This window comes from Rhinatrema bivittatum, chromosome 9, assembly GCF_901001135.1.
Source record: "Rhinatrema bivittatum chromosome 9, aRhiBiv1.1, whole genome shotgun sequence".
Taxonomy (NCBI): Eukaryota; Metazoa; Chordata; class Amphibia; order Gymnophiona; family Rhinatrematidae; genus Rhinatrema; species Rhinatrema bivittatum.
This window is the reverse complement of record NC_042623.1, coordinates 88,488,461-88,505,835: the sequence shown is the minus strand read 5'-3', so window position 1 is coordinate 88,505,835 and position 17,375 is coordinate 88,488,461. Positions and strand designations below refer to the sequence as shown.

The window sequence follows — 17,375 nt, the reverse complement described above, 5'->3', positions numbered from 1 at the left end:
TGCTCGGCCCGGTCTTTCCCCAGCGCCGAGATGGAAGCCCTCGTCGTCCTGGAAGGCGATCGATGACGAACTGTCAGCACGCCTGCTCTGCTCCTGACACAATGGAGTGTCTTAAGCTAATACGGGGCTTAAAAAAGAACCCAAAGCGTGGAGCAATGTGAGGAGGCGAGGGTATTATGTGGCGGTGCTATGTCGGTATTGACGATATTGAAGGCAACCTAAGGGGCTTCGAGGATATCATCAAAATGGGTATGAAAAATCATCAATGACTGGCCAAGAGAATGATGACAGTGACGGGCACTGACAGCAGTGGCATAGGTATCTTTGAAACGATGTGGAATCGAATAATCGAAAAACATTGCCGTTATTGAAAAAGATACCGGCATCGACTGAGTCGAAGTCGAATCAATAGGGCGTCAAGGACACCGAAGGAAAACGGAGGTGTCGAGGGCATCGATGCATGGAGGCGGGCATTTATGCCGTTTGTGGCATGGCCACGGGCATCAACTATAGGGCCACAGACGTTGACGGTATCGATTTGGACAGACTCAGATTTCCAAGTGTACATGGCATCGGTGCCCCAGACACGTGTGTCGGTGGCATCGATATGGACACGTATGGAATCGATGGCATGGATCTCCCAGTCGATGAATTCCATCCCGGCATCAACGCCAGTCCTGGAATCGGCATGGGCATCGATGCCAGCCATAAGGCTGGCATTGGCATCAACGCCCATCCACGGAATCGAGCCGGCATGGATACCCACCGATGGGACCCACCTGGGCATCGAATTTCACCGATGGGAGCAGCCTGGCATCGACTGCCCTCGATGGATGCATTCTAACATAGATGCCCATGGATGAAACACCTGGGCATCGGTGTCCATCGATGCAAAAGGACCTGGCACCGATGCCATCGACGGACGGCCATCCGGCACCAATGCCATCGACGGACAAGCCATCCGGCACCGATGTCCATCGATGGGGACCATCCGGCACCGATGTCCACCGATGGGGACCATCCGGCACCGATGTCCACCGATGGGGACCATCCGGCACCGATGTCCACCGATGGGGACCATCCGGCATCGATGCCCACCGACGAATCGATGTGGCACCGATGCCCACCGATGGAAAAGGGCTGGACATCGGTGGGGAGGATGGGGCATCGATGGCATCCCCAAAAGGGGGGGTGGCATCGATGAAGTGACCCTGGGATCGTTAAAAAGTGTCTCGGGCAGCGGTGGCGGCGACCCGAGTATGCATGGCAGTGACTAACAGCGTGTGCGTCAATGGCATGCATCCGGGTAGGGACGGCACCGAGGAAGCCCAAGGAAAAAAACAGTGTGTAGGAGGAAAAAGCCTGGTAGCACTGAAAAGCAAAAAACATGGATAAAGGCATCAGGGCACCGTGGGGGGAGGGGCGCTGATGACATATAAAAGCCCAGGGCGGTTTAGGAGGGTCCCGGTGTAGCGATAGGGTATCGACTGCGTGAGGGTACCAGGGAACGAAGGACTTGAAGCTACAGAGGTCCTAAAGTTAAGGAAAAAATCCCTACCCCACTAGCATAAGCAAGCAGAGTGTCACAGAGATACTCGCAAGCTGTTTAAAGTTAACTGAAAAATGGGGGAAGGGAAGGCTTCAGTCAGTTAACAGCCTTAAGATAGTGACAGAAACCAACCGAAAAATAAGAATTAGTACTCACCGAGCGTCGTAAAAACGTACGCGGAGGGAGACCTGTGCAGGGAAAAGTGTTTTTTGAAGTGAAAAGTTAAGTGTTTCCATGAGGTAATTAGTTAAAAAATCCTCACAGAGCTCCAACCGCTATGCTTACTGCAGAGCGGAAAAAAGAAGACTGAGGGAGACACCTGTGGCTCACAGGGATAATTGCAGGCTGGGCATGCTCAGTGCACCCAGTGTGCTAGTGTCAGTCAAAGCTTGTTGAAACTTTGACAGAAAAGTTTTCCGTACAGGGCTCCATCCTCGATGTCACCCATTTGTGAGGACTACCATCCTGCTTGTCCTGTGAGAATGGATAATACATGGGTCATTTTGAATTATTTGCTACATGTGAAAGCAATAAGTTCCATAAACTATTACTGCTTTCAATTTCATAAGTTTGGGAATAAAGCTGGCAAGTTGATGTCTCATTTAATTAAGGATATTAGCCCAAAGTCCTATATCACTGGGTTATGGGATGAGGCAGGTTCACCATTTCTGGACACGAATGCAATCTTGGAGATTTTCAGACATTATTATGAAGAGCTATACTCTGAAGGGGTACATGATACTAGGAGAAGAAAGGAATTTGTTGAAAAGATATCTATCCCCACAATAACGGATGAGATATTAGATACACTGAATAGTTCCATTTTGGAGGAAGAGTTGTCAGAGTAAATGGCAGGTGCCGGGGATGGATGGCCTAGGTTCAGAGTTTTATAAAATTGCAAAAAATTTTTTTTATTAAAACCACTTAAAGAAATGTTTAATTAAGTGCTGTCTCATGGATTCTTTTCTACCTGTATGAATCATGTAATGGTAATAGTCTTACCCAAAAAAGGTAGGGATCTGGAGTCACCTGCATCTTATCGGCCTATCTCGCTTATAAATGTAGATGCAGAATTGTTGGCTTCTATACTAGCTATCCGCTTGGGGAAAAGCTTTACCACTATTGGTGAATCCTGATCAGACAGGTTTTGTGTGATAGATATGGAGTTAATGTCTGTAAGCTCATAATAGTCTTATCCCAGGGCCGTCTGCAGGGGAAACAAAGCGTAGTTTTAAGTTTAGATGCCAAAAGGCCTTTGACAAGGTTACTTGGGACTATATGTTCTGGGTTTTAGTGAAATTCAGGATTAAAGGGCAGTTTGTGGAATCGATATGCTTATTATACACAGCCCCCCACAGCACATATTATGGTTAATGGTTCCTTGTCAAAGCAATTTACTTTGTTGGGGGGGGGGAGGATTGGGACAAGGCAGGACTGTCCACGATCACCACTTATCACTTTACTTTCCAGCTCTGTTTAACTCAGCTCAGTTAATCCTAAACGATAGTTCTGTTTTAAAAGATTCTACTTGTTTTATGTTCAAATATATATATTCTTACTTTTGTTAAATGTATAATGCTTATTTAATCCTGTTAAATGTACAACGCTCCGGCGTAAGTTCCTGTTCATTGTACACCGACGTGATATCTTTGATGAGCGGCGGTATATAAAAAACTATAAATAAATAAATAAATAATAAATAAATTTGTGTTGACTCTGGAACCTCTGGCGATAGCAGTGAGGCATCATCTGGGCATACATGGGCTAAGAATTGGGAAGAGAAAAATTAAGATGCACTTGTTTGCTGTTGACATTCTGTTATCTGATGCTAAAAAGCTATCGATCCCACATTATGTCTGCTTTCTCGTCTTATGCAGGTCTCATTATTAATTATGACAAATCAGAGGCCTTACCCCTAGATCTGAATCTGCCGAGGCAGTGAGAGGGATGGTTTCCTTTTAAATGGCTACTACTAAAATTAAATATTTAGGAGTTTGGATTCCTAGGGACATTTCGCGGCTCTATGAGATTAATATAAAGAAACTAGTGGGGGGAATGACCCAATAGTTAAAGACTTGGAAAGATTTGCCTGTATCTATGATGGGAAGAAATGCACTATTTAGAATGGTAGTGATGCCTAAAATACTGTATAGAATGCAAATGCTTCTTTGCTGGTTGAGGACAGAGGAATTAGCCCTCATTAAATCATCATTTACTGGTTTTGTGTGGAGAGGTTGACAAACTAAAGTAGCATATGATGCAGGGCAAAGTATGGGGAGGTATTGATGCATCCAACTTTAAGTTATAAAGTAGGGCATGTCATCTAAGATTTCTTGGGGAATGCATTACTGGCAAGTATAAATACGACTCGCTGCAGGTTTTAGTGGAGCTTTGCTCACCTTATGCGCCTTTGCGATTGCTTCTCTCTGATAAAACAGGTTTCAAATGATTTATGGGGAGACTTATTGTGGCATTCTCTCGTTCAGACTTGGAGAGTTCTGAGGACAGGGCTTTACTTAACTGCTGGATTTTCTCTTTTCTCCTATTCAGAATAATCCTGGCTTTCAGCCAGGTTTAGACTGTTTCAGAACTGGCCATTCTGGGAGCATCCTCGATTTGCCATTTTATAGATGATAATACAGGTCATATATTGAGTTTTGTGCAACTACAAGATGTGTATAAAATCCCACACAAACATTTTTATGGATATTTGAAAGTTCAACTTTATATAGCCAGTTTTCAATTCACCCCAGAAGAGATGAGAAGGGAAGTACGTTTTGCTAATGAATTAGAACGCATTGCTAGAGGGAAGAACTCCATCTCTCAGTGGTACACCTTTTGTAAAGAACAATTGGGACATGATTATTTATAAAATTTGGTGGACTATTGGTCTAAAGAATCAAACAATATTTACAGTTTTGATCAAATTAGTTGGATATTTCAAGACATATACTGCCAGTTGCTGTCCATTACAGGGAAATGTAATACAAAATCCTTTATTATAGTCAAGTAGACAGAGTAAGGCTATTTAAGTGCAAATCTGCTGCGGGAAACTATATGCATCTGTTATACTGTCTCACTGTGGTTATGTTCTGGACAGCGGTACTGAAGTGGATTTTCGACTGTATGGGAGTTCACTTACCTGTACAAGTTGATATACTTGTTATGGGGAATATTAGACATTTCAGAATGCTAGCTAATCACATCTCTTTTGGATCTCATATTTATTACAATGACTTAGAATGGATGACCGATACACACCCTGTTTTTAACATGTGGCAAGAAAATATGATCTTAATGCAAGTAGAAAGATTTGATGTACAATTTTTAGAGAGGAAGATTTCAGCTAACTATAAACAAGTGTGGTCAAAATTCTACAATCTATCAGATATCCATGATCATACTGCATTAACTCATTTGGATATTCTATCGATGGGAGAGTAACATGTAGTAATAAAAGGGATTCCTTCAGAATCTGAACAGCATATTGGGGGGAATGTACTCTACCATTCCAAAATAAATACATTTTGAGGAAAAAAAAAAAAGTTCCAGATTGTCCAATTTGTATTGCTGATTTCATCAAGATGGGGAAGGAGATGACATTCACTTCCTCATCTCCCCCATAGCATTCAGCCATTCTTTGGGCTGTATCCCAGCAACGAACCCCCTCCTCACTTTTTGCCAGCATTCACCCCCATCCTCAACTCTCTGAAGAGGTCCCCTTTTCATGTCACTTCCCATAAAAGCATTCATCCTTTCTTGTCCCACTCTTCCCCCAAGCATTCACACCCCTTGCCTCCACCAACAAAGGAAAATTGGTTCTTACCTGCTAATTTTCGTTCTTGTAGTACTAAGGATCAATTCAGACCGCTGGTTATGCCTCCCTTCCAGCAGATGGAGTCAGAGAAAAAAGCTGAAGGCACCCCCTGATAACCCAGTGTGCCATCTGCGATCCCTCAGTATAATCAATATCAAAGCAGAATGAAGTAAATTTAAAACAACCAATGACTAGATCAAGAGAACTCCACTGAACAATAACCTGTGAAAACTACGTACATGAACAGAGTATGGATTAGGATGCTTCTTCATAGCCTTTAAAACACTGCAGAAAGAGAAAACAATGGTGCGGACTTGTGGACTCTCCGGAACACTATACCCCTGGGCGGGCGTCTGGACTGATCCTTGGTACTACAGGAACGAAAATTAGCAGGTAAGGACCAATTTTCCTTTCCCTGTACATACCAGGATCAGTCCAGACCGCTGGGATGTACTCAAGCTGACCTAAATGGGGTGGGACCTGGAGAGTCCCGCTCGAAGCACACTGCTGCCAAAAGAATTGACAACCGGAGCCCGGACGTCTAAATGGTAATGCTTAGCAAATGTGTGCAAAGATTTCCAAGTAGCTGCTTTGCAAATCTCCTGCGGTGAAACACATTGGCTTTCTGCCCAAGATGCCGCTTGAGATCTGATCGAATGAGCTTTAAGACTATCTGGCACTTGAGGCCATGACATATGTATGCCGAAGCAATGGTGTCCTTCAACCATCGGGCAATAGTAGCCTTGGAAGCCTTACATCCCCTTCTTAGGACCGCTCCATAAAACAAAAAGATGGTCTGACAATCGAAAAGCATTAGTCACTTCCAAGTACCTCAGAAGTATCTGGTGGACATCCAGTCTCCTCAAGTCATGAGCCTGAGGAGAGTTCTGATCTAAATCCAGAAAAGCTGGTAACTCAATTGTCTTGTTTACATGAAACGCCGATACCACCTTCGGCAGAAAAGAAGGCACCGTCCTAAGCGAAACCCCAGAATCCAAGATCCGCAAGAACGGTTCTCTGTAGGACAATGCTTGAATCTCAGATATTTGTCTGGCCAAACAAATGGCCACGAGGAACACCGCCTTGAGTGTTAAATCTTTCAACATAACCCCCTTGATAGGCTCAAACGGAGGACCGCAGAGCCCACGGAGAACCAAATTCAAACTCCACGAAGGACACACTGCATGCACCAGCTGGTGTAAATGTTTGGCTCCCTTCAAAAAAAACACCACATCAGGATGTCCTGCAAGAGACGTACCATCAACTTTACCTCTTAAACATCCTAACGCCACTACCTGAACCCGGAGCGAGCTGTACGCCAGTCCCTTCTTTAAGCCTTCCTGCAAGAAAGCGAGAATGTGCACAATAGAAGCCTGGCGCAGGGACACCTTCAACCCACTGCACCAGTAATCGAAAACCTTCCACACTCGAGAGAAGTAGAAGTCTTCCGTGCGTGCAGCAGAGTAGAGATAACTGCATCTGGATACCCCTTCTTTCTCAACTGCCGCCTCTGTTAAGCCAAGCCGCTAGACAAAAGGGAGCCGCCTGATCAAAAAATACTGGACCCTGTCTAAGTAAATTCGGAAGGTGACAGATGCAAGGGACTGTCAATCGCTAGGTTGATCAGATCTGTGAACCATGGCCTCCGTGGCCATTCCGAAGCTACGAGAATCACTGGCCCCCGGTGGGACTCTATTCGCCTCAAGACTTTTCCCACCAACAGCCAAGGAGGAAACACCGAGTAGTACGTCGCGGGGCCACGGAAGGACCAATTCATCTACTCCTTCCGCCCCCTGCTCCCTCCTGCGACTGAAGAAATGAGCTGCCTTTGCGTTCAGCCGAGTAGTCATCAAATCCAGACGGGGCATTCCCCACAGACGAATCAAGAGCCAAATTGCCTCCTCGGATAGCTCCCACTTTCCAGGGTCTAGCCGCTGGCAACTGAGAAAATCTGCCTGAACGTTGTCCACTCCAGCTATGTGAGACGCCGCTAACCGGACCAAATGGTGCTCCGCCCAGACCATCAACTTGTCCGCCTCTGTGGTGACTGGACGACTCTTTGTTCCTCCTTGTCTTTTGATGTACACCACAGTTGTCGCATTGTCGGATAGAACCCTCACTGAATGATGACGAACCGCCCTAGTCTCCAACCGATTTATGGACCACTTGGACTCCTGAGCCATCCATTGCCCCTGTGCCGATCGCGACTGACAGACTGCCCCCCAACTGGAGAGGCTGGCATCCGTAGTCACAATCATCCACTGGGGATTCTCTAGATCCATCCCCTGCTGTAAGTGATCGGGAACTAACCACCAATCTAGACTGGTCTTGGCGGGATCCATGAGTGGCAAGGGTAAATGGAACTCTTCGGACTTCAGGTCCCATCAGGAAAGCAATGCCCTCTGCAAAGGTCTCATATGAGCAAACGCCCAAGGGACCAACTCTAGAGTAGACACCATAGAGCCAAGAACTTGCAAATAGTCCCACACCTTGGGCAAAGGGAGGGCCAAAAGACGGCGCACCTGAGACATCAGCTTGAGCATTCTGTCCTGTGGAAGAAAAACCTTGCCCACAATCGTGTCGAAACGGGCTCCCAGGAATTGCAACCCCTGGGAAGGTACCAATTGATTCTTCACAAAATTGACTACCCATCCGAGAGAGTGGAGACGATGCAATACTGACCGAACCGCCACTTTGCAAAGACCCTCCAACTTCGCCCGAATGAGCCAGTCATCCAAATAGGGGTGGACCAATATCCCCTCTCGTCTGAGGACCGCTGCCACTACCACCATCACACCTTGGTGAATACGCGAGGAGCCGTTGCCAAACCGAACGGAAGAGCCCGAAATTGGTAATGCTCGCCCAGGACCATGAATCGCAGAAACCTCCGACGACGCTCTTGGATTCTTATGTGCAGGTAAGCCTCCATCAGATCCAAAGAGGCCAAAAATTTGCCTTTGTGAATAGCCGCAATGACGGACCTCAATGTCTCCATGCGAAAACGAGGTACCCGAATCGCTCTGTTGAACTTCTATAAGTCTAATATCGGACGGAAGGAGTCCTCCTTCTTGGGCACTACGAAATAAATCGAGTACCTTCCGGTCCGACGCTCATCCAGCGGGACTGGGGCAGTCGCCCCCAGAGCCTTCAAATGAGCCAAAGTCTTTAGTACCACCTGCAGCTTTGTCCGGGACCTGCAAGGAGACACCAAGAACAGATCCCGTAGTGGGCGAGCAAAATCCAAAGCATAACCGTGTTCTGTGATGTTTAGAACCCACTGATCCAAAGTAATCTTGACCCATTCCTCGTGAAACAGAGAGAGGCAACCTCCGATCTCTGGAATGGAGGAATGGGCCAGCGCACCTTCATTGGGTAGACTTGTTTGTGGAGAATCCTTGGGAGACTCCGTTACGAGAAGGCAGTCTACCGCGAAAGGAATGAGCCCAAGACTGGGAGCGTGCAGACACTTGTCGTGGAGGAAAGGACGGGGCCCTACCCACATGAAAATGGCGTTGACCCCCAAAACGACCCCGAAACGAGTCAAAAGGGCAAGAAGACCTGGGCTTATCCTCCGGGAGCTTGTAAACCTTATTGTCCCCTAAGGCCTTAATTAGGTGCTACTGGTCATCACCAAACAGTTTTCCCTTATATGAGAAGGAACCCAGCTGAGCTTCGACAAGACGTCAGCCGACCAGTTGTGAAGCCAAAGAAGCCTCCTTGCCGACACCGCTGAGGCCATCGTGCTCGAGGATGTACATAGGAGATCATACAAAGCATCCGCCATATAAGCTACTGCCGTCTCCATACGGTCCGCCTGTTCCACCTCCGGCGGGGGAAGCTCCTGAGTTGTAAGCAACTGCTGCACCCATCTAAGAGTATTTCTCTCCATGAGACTACTACACACGGCCGCCCTGACACCCAGCGCAGATACCTCAAAAATCCTTTTGAGAAGAACATCCAGATTCCTATCCTGGAGGTCCTTAAGAGCTACCGCTCCCGTCACTGGAATGGTTGTGCGCTTAGCGATCGCCGAGACGGCCGCGTCCACCTTAGGAATCTTAAGCAGATCCAAGGACTCCTCCGGATCTGCTTAAGATCCGGAGGAGTCCTTGGATCTGCTAACTCGCAAGCTGGCTTCAGGCACATCCCATTCCCGAGTCATAAGCTGCAAAAGCATCGGGTGAAAAGGGAAGGTTTTAGGGGGGGGGCCAGAAGACCCGACAAGACCGGATCCCCCGAGGAAGGCTCTGCCACAGGCTGCGGCGCCTGAATATCAAGTTCCACGAACACATGAGGGATCAAGGGGTCCAGCTCCTCCCTGCGAAATAACCCAGAGTACTCGCAGGTCATCCCCATCAACCGGGGCGGCATTGTCAACGTCATCACCCGTGGGAGGATCCTGAGGATCGGGATCTGGCTGGTCAGGGGATGGCGGCACCACATCAGGAACTGTACGAGGTGGCTGGGCCTTAGGGGCTGCTGTACCCTCTGCAGGCCTAGGAAGTTTTGCAGGTGGAGGCTCTTGCAAATTCAAATCTACCTCAGCCTCCATGTAAGCTTTATGCAACAGTAATATAAATTGAGAAGAAAGGGGGTGCTGCCGCTTTAAGGCCCCCCCCCCCCCCCCCCGGGAGGCAAGACGGGACGAGGCGGGGAGTCAATACCCAAACCGCAAGGTCTTTCAGGGCTTAAATTATGAGGAGAAAGCCGCAGAGGGGCTTCCCCTCCCCCAGAGCCATGAGCAGTATCAGTCCCGAATCGGGCAAAATGGCCGCCGTTCCCACGCTTCTCGGCGACGGCCTCTGATTGCGAGCAGGGAGACTTTTTTCTAACCCTCACGATCATGTAAGGGATGGCTGCTTGCCTGCATCCGGTACCTGAGAAGAGCCTTCCCCCCTGGTGATGCAACGCTAGCAAAGTCCCTCGTAGGAGAGCCACGCTGCCGGCTCTCCACAGGCGGAGCAGCGCACTCCCCTCAGCATGGCCGTCCGAGCTGCCACAGAAAGATTTGCCGGGTAAGCAATTACCCCCTCCGGAGACCCGGGAGATTACAATCGGCCATGTTTAAAAACTTTTAAATGCTCCTTTTTTTTTAAACTAACTTTTAAAGCCGGCAAACCAGGGGAATGAAGCTTCTCTGTATCGTTAGGGGGGAAGGATGGCCCACTGGTAATTCCCCCCTCCTCACCGGCTGAGGCACCAAAATTCTCTGGAAAATTAGGCTGTAAGGAACCTGGCCCAGCCTTGCCTGCTACCAAGTGGGGGGTGGGAGACCGCCCCCCCCCTTGGGAGGTCTGCAGCTGACTGCTTGCTGATTGACCTTATTAAACTCGAACACTACTTCCTCTTTCTTTTTTTTTTCCTTTTTTTTTTTTTTAAGTAACAGTTGATCTAGTCAAAGGAAACTAGGGATACAAAGAATAATCCCTCACACTAATGAAAGATCAAAATTTGTAAAAGAATCAGGACCGCAGGTTATGCCATCCTTCATCTGCTGGAGTCAGAGAAATACTGGGGGATTGCAGGTGGCACACTGGGTTATCAGGGGGTGCCTTCAGCTTTTTTCTCGGACTCCATCTGCTGGAAGGGAGGCATAACCAGCGGTCTGGACTGATCCTGGTACATACAGGGAATCACAATTTCTCATATTCCCCTCCTCCCAAACATCCCTTTCCCTTACCACAAATCATTCTGCCCTCTCTCTGTGCTGTTAGCTGAATCCCAGGTCCCGAGAGCACAGTGATCTGCTGAGCCTGGGGTAATTTTAACTCTAGCTTCCCCCCCCCCCCCCCCCCCAGACAGCAGGAAATATAAGAGCCCTCTAACTCTAGGTAGTAGGTGGGGTAAACAGGATGAGGAGCACTTGAGCAGGGAGCCGGGTGCTGCATGCTTTTTCTTCGCTGTCCTGTCAGCTTCAGCCTTGCATCTTTCCCTCCTGTCCTCCAGTGCTGCTGGTTGCAGAAAAGAAGGGAGGAGCAGGGCAGGGATGAGCATATAAAAGCCTCTGCTCCCTGTTTCAACTCCTCCCCTCCTGCTTCCACTGCAATCAGCAACACTGGAAAGACAGGAGGGAAGGGGCTGAAGCATAGAGCAGAAAAAGTAGAGAAGAGCCTATTTTGCTGTACGTGCTTCTAGCTCCAGCACCTCCCCTCTGCAGTGGTGCTTAGTTGGCATGGAGACATGAGGGCAACTGCCACATTTTGCACATGAACAGATACATGTGGCTCCCAAGGCTGGCCACCCCTGTTTTAATACATACATTAAGAAATTAAGGGCAGTAGGAAGAATCTTTGCAGTGTAGTAGCCATACCTTCAAACATTTTCTTTTTCATTATTTATTTACATCACACTTTTCCAAGAAAAAATGTCCAAAATGTATAGTGATTTTATATACAGCAAAATTATTCCTTTCACTTAACCAACTTTCTGTTGAGTTTTGGAATACCAAGAATGTATTCTTTTGATAAGTGCTCCTTTCAAATAGTTTTACTGCATTCTTTTGGTTTGGCATAAGAAAAATATTTTTCCAAATAGGTTTACTTTTATAAGAAGTAATCAAGTGTACCTCAGAACGTTGAAAAACAAAACATATAACATGTTGTCTTTCAGAAATGGTGATATCAATATTTAAAAGAATTAAAACAAATTTACTGTAACATACCTCAGAATGGTTATATTTATAAGCTATTTCTCCTGGTGTTTCACCATCTTTTGTTTGTAGACTTTTATCTGCTCCAAGTTCAAGCAATCTTAAGACTGTATTCTTGTGTCCTTGAGATGCAGCCCAAGTCAATGCCTATATTAAAGAGAGTTTTCAGTTTGTAAATAATTAAATAGGATTTTTATTAAAAAGTAGCTCTCTCCCTTTCAGTTTTGAATATGCTTCATGAAAATAGTAGTATATCCAACAACTGTGCTAGCTATTTAACTTTAAAGATAATTCAGCTACTACTAAATAATTAAAATCCCTTTTAGTTCTAGTTTACATTTTGTTCTTAAAAAGAAATGTGTTCATAGTTTAACACTCCTCATACTTAAGCTATTTTCAACACTATGTACCATCATACATTCAAGTTTATATGCTGATCCATAATCATAACTTTCTGCAGGCATTATACTGCAAAGCATAAATTGGAGAACAGATTTAAGGTGGCTGTAAAAATAGGAGTATACTTTCTATCCCACACAAGTGGGAACAAAATAAAATATATAGGGACAAAAAAAATTCTAGAAAGTATCAGGAAAAAGACCAAAAGAGAGAAGAGATATGTTAACATATAAGCTGATATTTTTAAGAATCTAGCTAATAACATTTCTTGAAGAACTTGGTAATATTGTCCAGTGCCACTATATAGTGCAGGGATCGAGAACCATGTAATTCTTGTGGGTAGGAGAGCTTATCCTCCCACATCCCAAGGAAGCCCTGGAAGTTGTAGCCTCCCCTTCTGCTTGCCAGTCTTGGCAGTGCAGTCTCCTTTGGAGAAAGCCGCACCTTAGTGCCACGCCCAGTAACAGGTTGCCCATGTACAGTTGCGACCAGCAACTTTGTTTGACGTATCGATGTCAGGACCACTTCGGGGACCAGGCCCACCATTATGCACCATAGTCACCTTTGATGCCATTGAGGTGCAGGAATGCCCTTGCTGCCATCGAGGTGCATAACCGCCCATAATGCCGTGGAGGCCTTCTGTGCCATCAGCATTGGTAGAAGTAGAGTCTCACTGCACCGACTTCAGCGCTGAGTTGACGGAGTAGCAGGACAAACAGATGCCATTGGTCAAGACTGCGCTGCCCTCGGTGCCATGGCACCATCAATGCTGCAGTGCCCTTGATGCCCATAGGGCCGACATCCATGATGCCAGACACTCTTGATCCTATCAAGGTGCATGCATGGCCACCCCTTGAGGCTGTTCAGCTTGAAGCAGTGGGCAGGCCCTCAATGCTGTCAAGGAGCGTAGCCTAGATGCTGCAGTAGCCCTCGATGCTGTTGGGGGTGTATCCTTGAGGCCAAAATCGCCCACCAGGCCGTCGCGGTGCTTGGCCTCAGTGCCATCATGATGCGGTGCTGCCCTGATACTATTGATGTCCGTGAGGCTATCAAAGTACAGGGCCACCGTGAAGGCTCTCGGGCCACCGATGCCTCTCATTCCCGCCTCGAATATGTCGAGCATTACTGACCAGGCGCTGGGTTTGCTAATGAGTGCCCTGGTCGCCCCTGAAGCCATAGACCACCAGGGCTCCTGTATGACCCTGCAGTCCTCTGGTGGCAGGGGTTTTTGGCCTTGAACAGATCAAGCACAGGAGTAGCAATCTACTTGAGGCACCCTGGTATGCTGGGGCATCTGAGCACTGTGGTCCTATGCCCTCGAGGCTTCTTGGTGGTGTCCTCTACTGAGGAGCTCTATGCTGTCCCTTCTCGGGCTACGGCTCTTGGAGCCTTAGTGCTTGCGAGACCATCGAGCTCACTACATTGGTGCCCTAGGATGAATAAGTGAGCTATCTTGGGCATTGGTGATGTATGTACGGGCTGCAGGGCCTCTCTGGTACCACTGGTACATCGATAGCTTCAGGCACCAGAGTCTCCATTGGGGCCATCGTATGGTTGGTGTCCATGGGCACATGTGGCGCTGGGGGTGGCACTATATGCCATATAACTTATTATGGGTCGGTTGCGTTGGTCAGCGTGAAAGCGCCATGGGCCCTGTGGGCACTATCACCACTCTAAGCACCAGTGGCTACAGTCAGAGGCCGCAGGACATGACTGCAGAACACCATGGGCACCTTCAGTCATTAGGGACTTTGCTGCTATTGCTCCCTGAGGGAATCGAAGGTGAGCCATTCCTGCAGTTCAAGGGCCCGCCTCTCCCAGTTTTATCAGGTACTGGAGGGGGCGACACCATAGGCTGCCACTCTCCACCATGCCTTACCCAAAGCACCACTGGTTCTGAGGACACTATCATCACACTGCTCTTCTTCCTCTGCTGGAGTTACAGTAAAATGGGTGTACAACATGCGTGATCGGGAAAGGCAAGGCATCTACTCCAAGTGCCTCGGGCAAGGGCAGATGCCATTCTCTTAACATAAGAAATGTCATACTGGATCAAACCAAGGGTCCATCAAGCCCAGTATTCTGTTTCCAACAGTGCCCAATCCAAGTCACAAGTACCTGGCAAGTACCCAAACATTACATATATCAAAAGGTACTATTGCTCATTAATTACCATAACAGCAGTTTACGGATTTCTCCTCTAGGAACTTATCTAAACCTTTTTTAAACCCAGCTACACTAACTGCTGTAACCACCTCCTCTGGCAATGAATTCCAGAGCTCCCAGTCTATGCAGTCTTCAGCCATACCAGGATCTGCCATAGTCATGTCATTGTCTCAGCCTCCTTGTCAGTTCTGCACCGCATAATGCTGTGGAGCACTGGCAGGGGAGACATCATCACACACTCTGTGCTTTGTCGTGGGGCAGCGTGTAGCCACCGACTGACACGTGGCGCGCTGTCTTTGCTGTGGCGTGCGATTCTGCCCACAGACATGGCACATGGGACCATAAGTGTACCACCATCCATAGGATGGGATACCACTGTATAAGTACTGCTCCACATGCTTTTACAGCAGAGGGCTCGTTCCTCCGGTTGCCCTCTGCCATCTGGGCATCTGTATGTGTTTTTCCCTCTGGGCGGACACAATAGGTTGTTTCCACAGCCACAGGACTGACCTAGGTCTGTGTTCCTGGTCAGATCTTGAGGGGAGTAGACATCGGGAGAGTGGTTCGCAAGTCCTCTCCTCCCTCAGCAGAGGAATGTGTCTTTCATAGAAACATAGAAATGATGGCAGAAAGGACCAAATGGTCCATCCAGCCATGCTGGCTGTGTTCCAATAAACCATGACTTTCCATATGCTCTGTGATTTTGAACTTCAGAATAGTTTCCACTGAACCTCCGGTGATGACCTCACCAGGGATGACGGAGGAAACCTGAGCTCCGTTGTCCCCCACGAGCCTCCCCCCCGATTACCCCAGGATAGAATGGCGATTCGAGTGGCCCTTGACTCGGGGGCCTTTGGAGACCGATGGGACCCCGAGGCTGTCGATTCTGAGCCCATTGGCATTAGATGGTGGCGGATTCAGCCCGGGGTTGAGGCGGCCACCACTCTGAACGTCCCTCTCTTCCCGCGGATATAAGTGAGCGGTTCTGCAGCGTTTTTGCCCCAGAGACCCCTGAATACCTTCCTGATGGTCTTGGGACCTGGCAGTGAGTCTGACAGGGAAGTGGCAGGAAACTACCTGAGAGGGCAACTGCCGGGCCGTGATGATACTGCTCACACGAGATACTGTAACTGAGTCTGCTGGGGAACGTGGGTAAACTCCCTGAGAGCGCCAACACTGTTAAACACCTTGGGAGCTCCTGTACCCTCAGCCCTTCTCCCTTCTACAGGTGTGGAGAGGAGATGGACTGAGCCTTTTAAGTGTTTCATGGAAGCTCCCCGCCCAGCCCAGGTCTGAGGCCCCGCTCCGAAGGGTTACTAATACTGAGGGCAGCATCTGCTTCCACTCCAAGTTTTTACTCTTGAATTCAGCTAGCTTGTTTGGACTTTTCATCCCAGATCTCTCATCGGTGTGCGCTTGCCATCCTGTGTTTGTATTATTGCCCTCGGGGACCCCTTATTGTCTGGAGGGGGGGCGATGCAACAGAGGAGCATGCGGAAGTGTGTCGTCTGCCAGTCTCGCACCCCTGCTGCCAAGATGGCGGAGGCCCCTGCAGGCGCCAAGGTTCTGGACTCACTGCGGATGCTCTGCTTCAAATCTCTCAAGCATCACAGCAGCACTAGACCTTCACCTTACTAAAATACAGGCCTCTATGGACAACATCAAATCTGCCTTGGAGGGCCAGACTAAACAGCTGGACGAGGCAGAACACGTCCTGTCGGACCATGGAGACCGGCTGGGCGAGTTGGAGTGTCATGTGGAAGGGCTACAAGCTACCCAACGAGACCTGCTGGATAAAATGTATTTCCTCCCTCTATGTAAGACTCAGCAAAAACAGATAATAACCCCAAATGTTCTAGAAAACTTGATGGAGTTTTTGGAATCATCAGCATATCAAGTTGTGGAGAGAACAACGCTCCTAATTTCCTTTTTCAATGAAAAAGATCTTGGAGACACTATGCGGGCCTATTTTAAAAGGCCCAATAGAAGTTTCATGGGAGCAATAGAACATATCCTGACGTAACCAAGTCTACACAGCAGAGAAGAAAGGATTTTCTTGAATTACAATCAAGAGGTTCTAGCTCTGGGAGCGTCTTTTTTCTTGCGCTTCCCGTGCAAATGCATCGTAAAATATAAAGATGATATACATATTTTCTACATTTGAAAAGCTTTGCAGAAGGGAAGAAAGCTCTTGTACAACTAGCCTAAATGTATCTGATCCTTAAGTGAAGATAAATGGTTGAGCGATGCCTTATTTTTGAAAATATTTTTGTTTGAATTCTCCTAAATATGCAGTTACCCCCCCCTATAGAGGTCTAATGGGTATTACATTGGGTAGAACTTGTTACATTTATTAAATTTGTTACATTTGTTGTAAAATGATTTCTTATTGATGTTATTTCATTCTTATTGTAGTGCCGTATTTCTAATTCAAAGTGGATAGTTACAAGTTCTTCTGATGTACCAGTCTATATAGTGAGGATGATGTCAGCATGAAAGCTTTTTCTCTGTCTTCATAAGCTAGTAGGGAGACATAACATGCTTGGAGTGGTCTAACAAGACAATAAGGAACTGAGATTTTTTTTTCCCTTGTTTGCCTCAAGAACAATTAATATGATTTTTCCTCAATAAAAAAAAAAAAACAACCAACCTTGACTTTTTTTGGATAAATTATTTTACCTGAAATTTAACGAAGGTTGCAAATAACTATAAAGTAGCATTGCAGTATTATACATGTAACCCGGGCACCTTTCCGAGTTACCAGAAAGCCCTGGGATCATATAGGTTAGTGCAGT

The 17,375-nt window shown here is 47.3% G+C and overlaps 1 protein-coding gene across 3 annotated transcripts in view; it reads right to left on the bottom strand.

Moving 5' to 3' along the window:
* ASZ1 (ankyrin repeat, SAM and basic leucine zipper domain containing 1) overlaps window positions 1–17,375 on the bottom strand; it is a 434,600-nt gene that overhangs the window by 195,832 nt on the left and 221,393 nt on the right. For all 3 annotated transcript variants that reach the window (XR_003858727.1, XM_029616793.1, XM_029616795.1), the window contains exon 6: window positions 12,028–12,162. Coding sequence is in view for 2 of the 3 variants with exons in the window: in XM_029616793.1 (XP_029472653.1) it covers window positions 12,028–12,162 (135 nt within the window). In the remaining variant the exon portion in view is untranslated. The remainder of the gene's footprint in view (window positions 1–12,027; window positions 12,163–17,375) is intronic.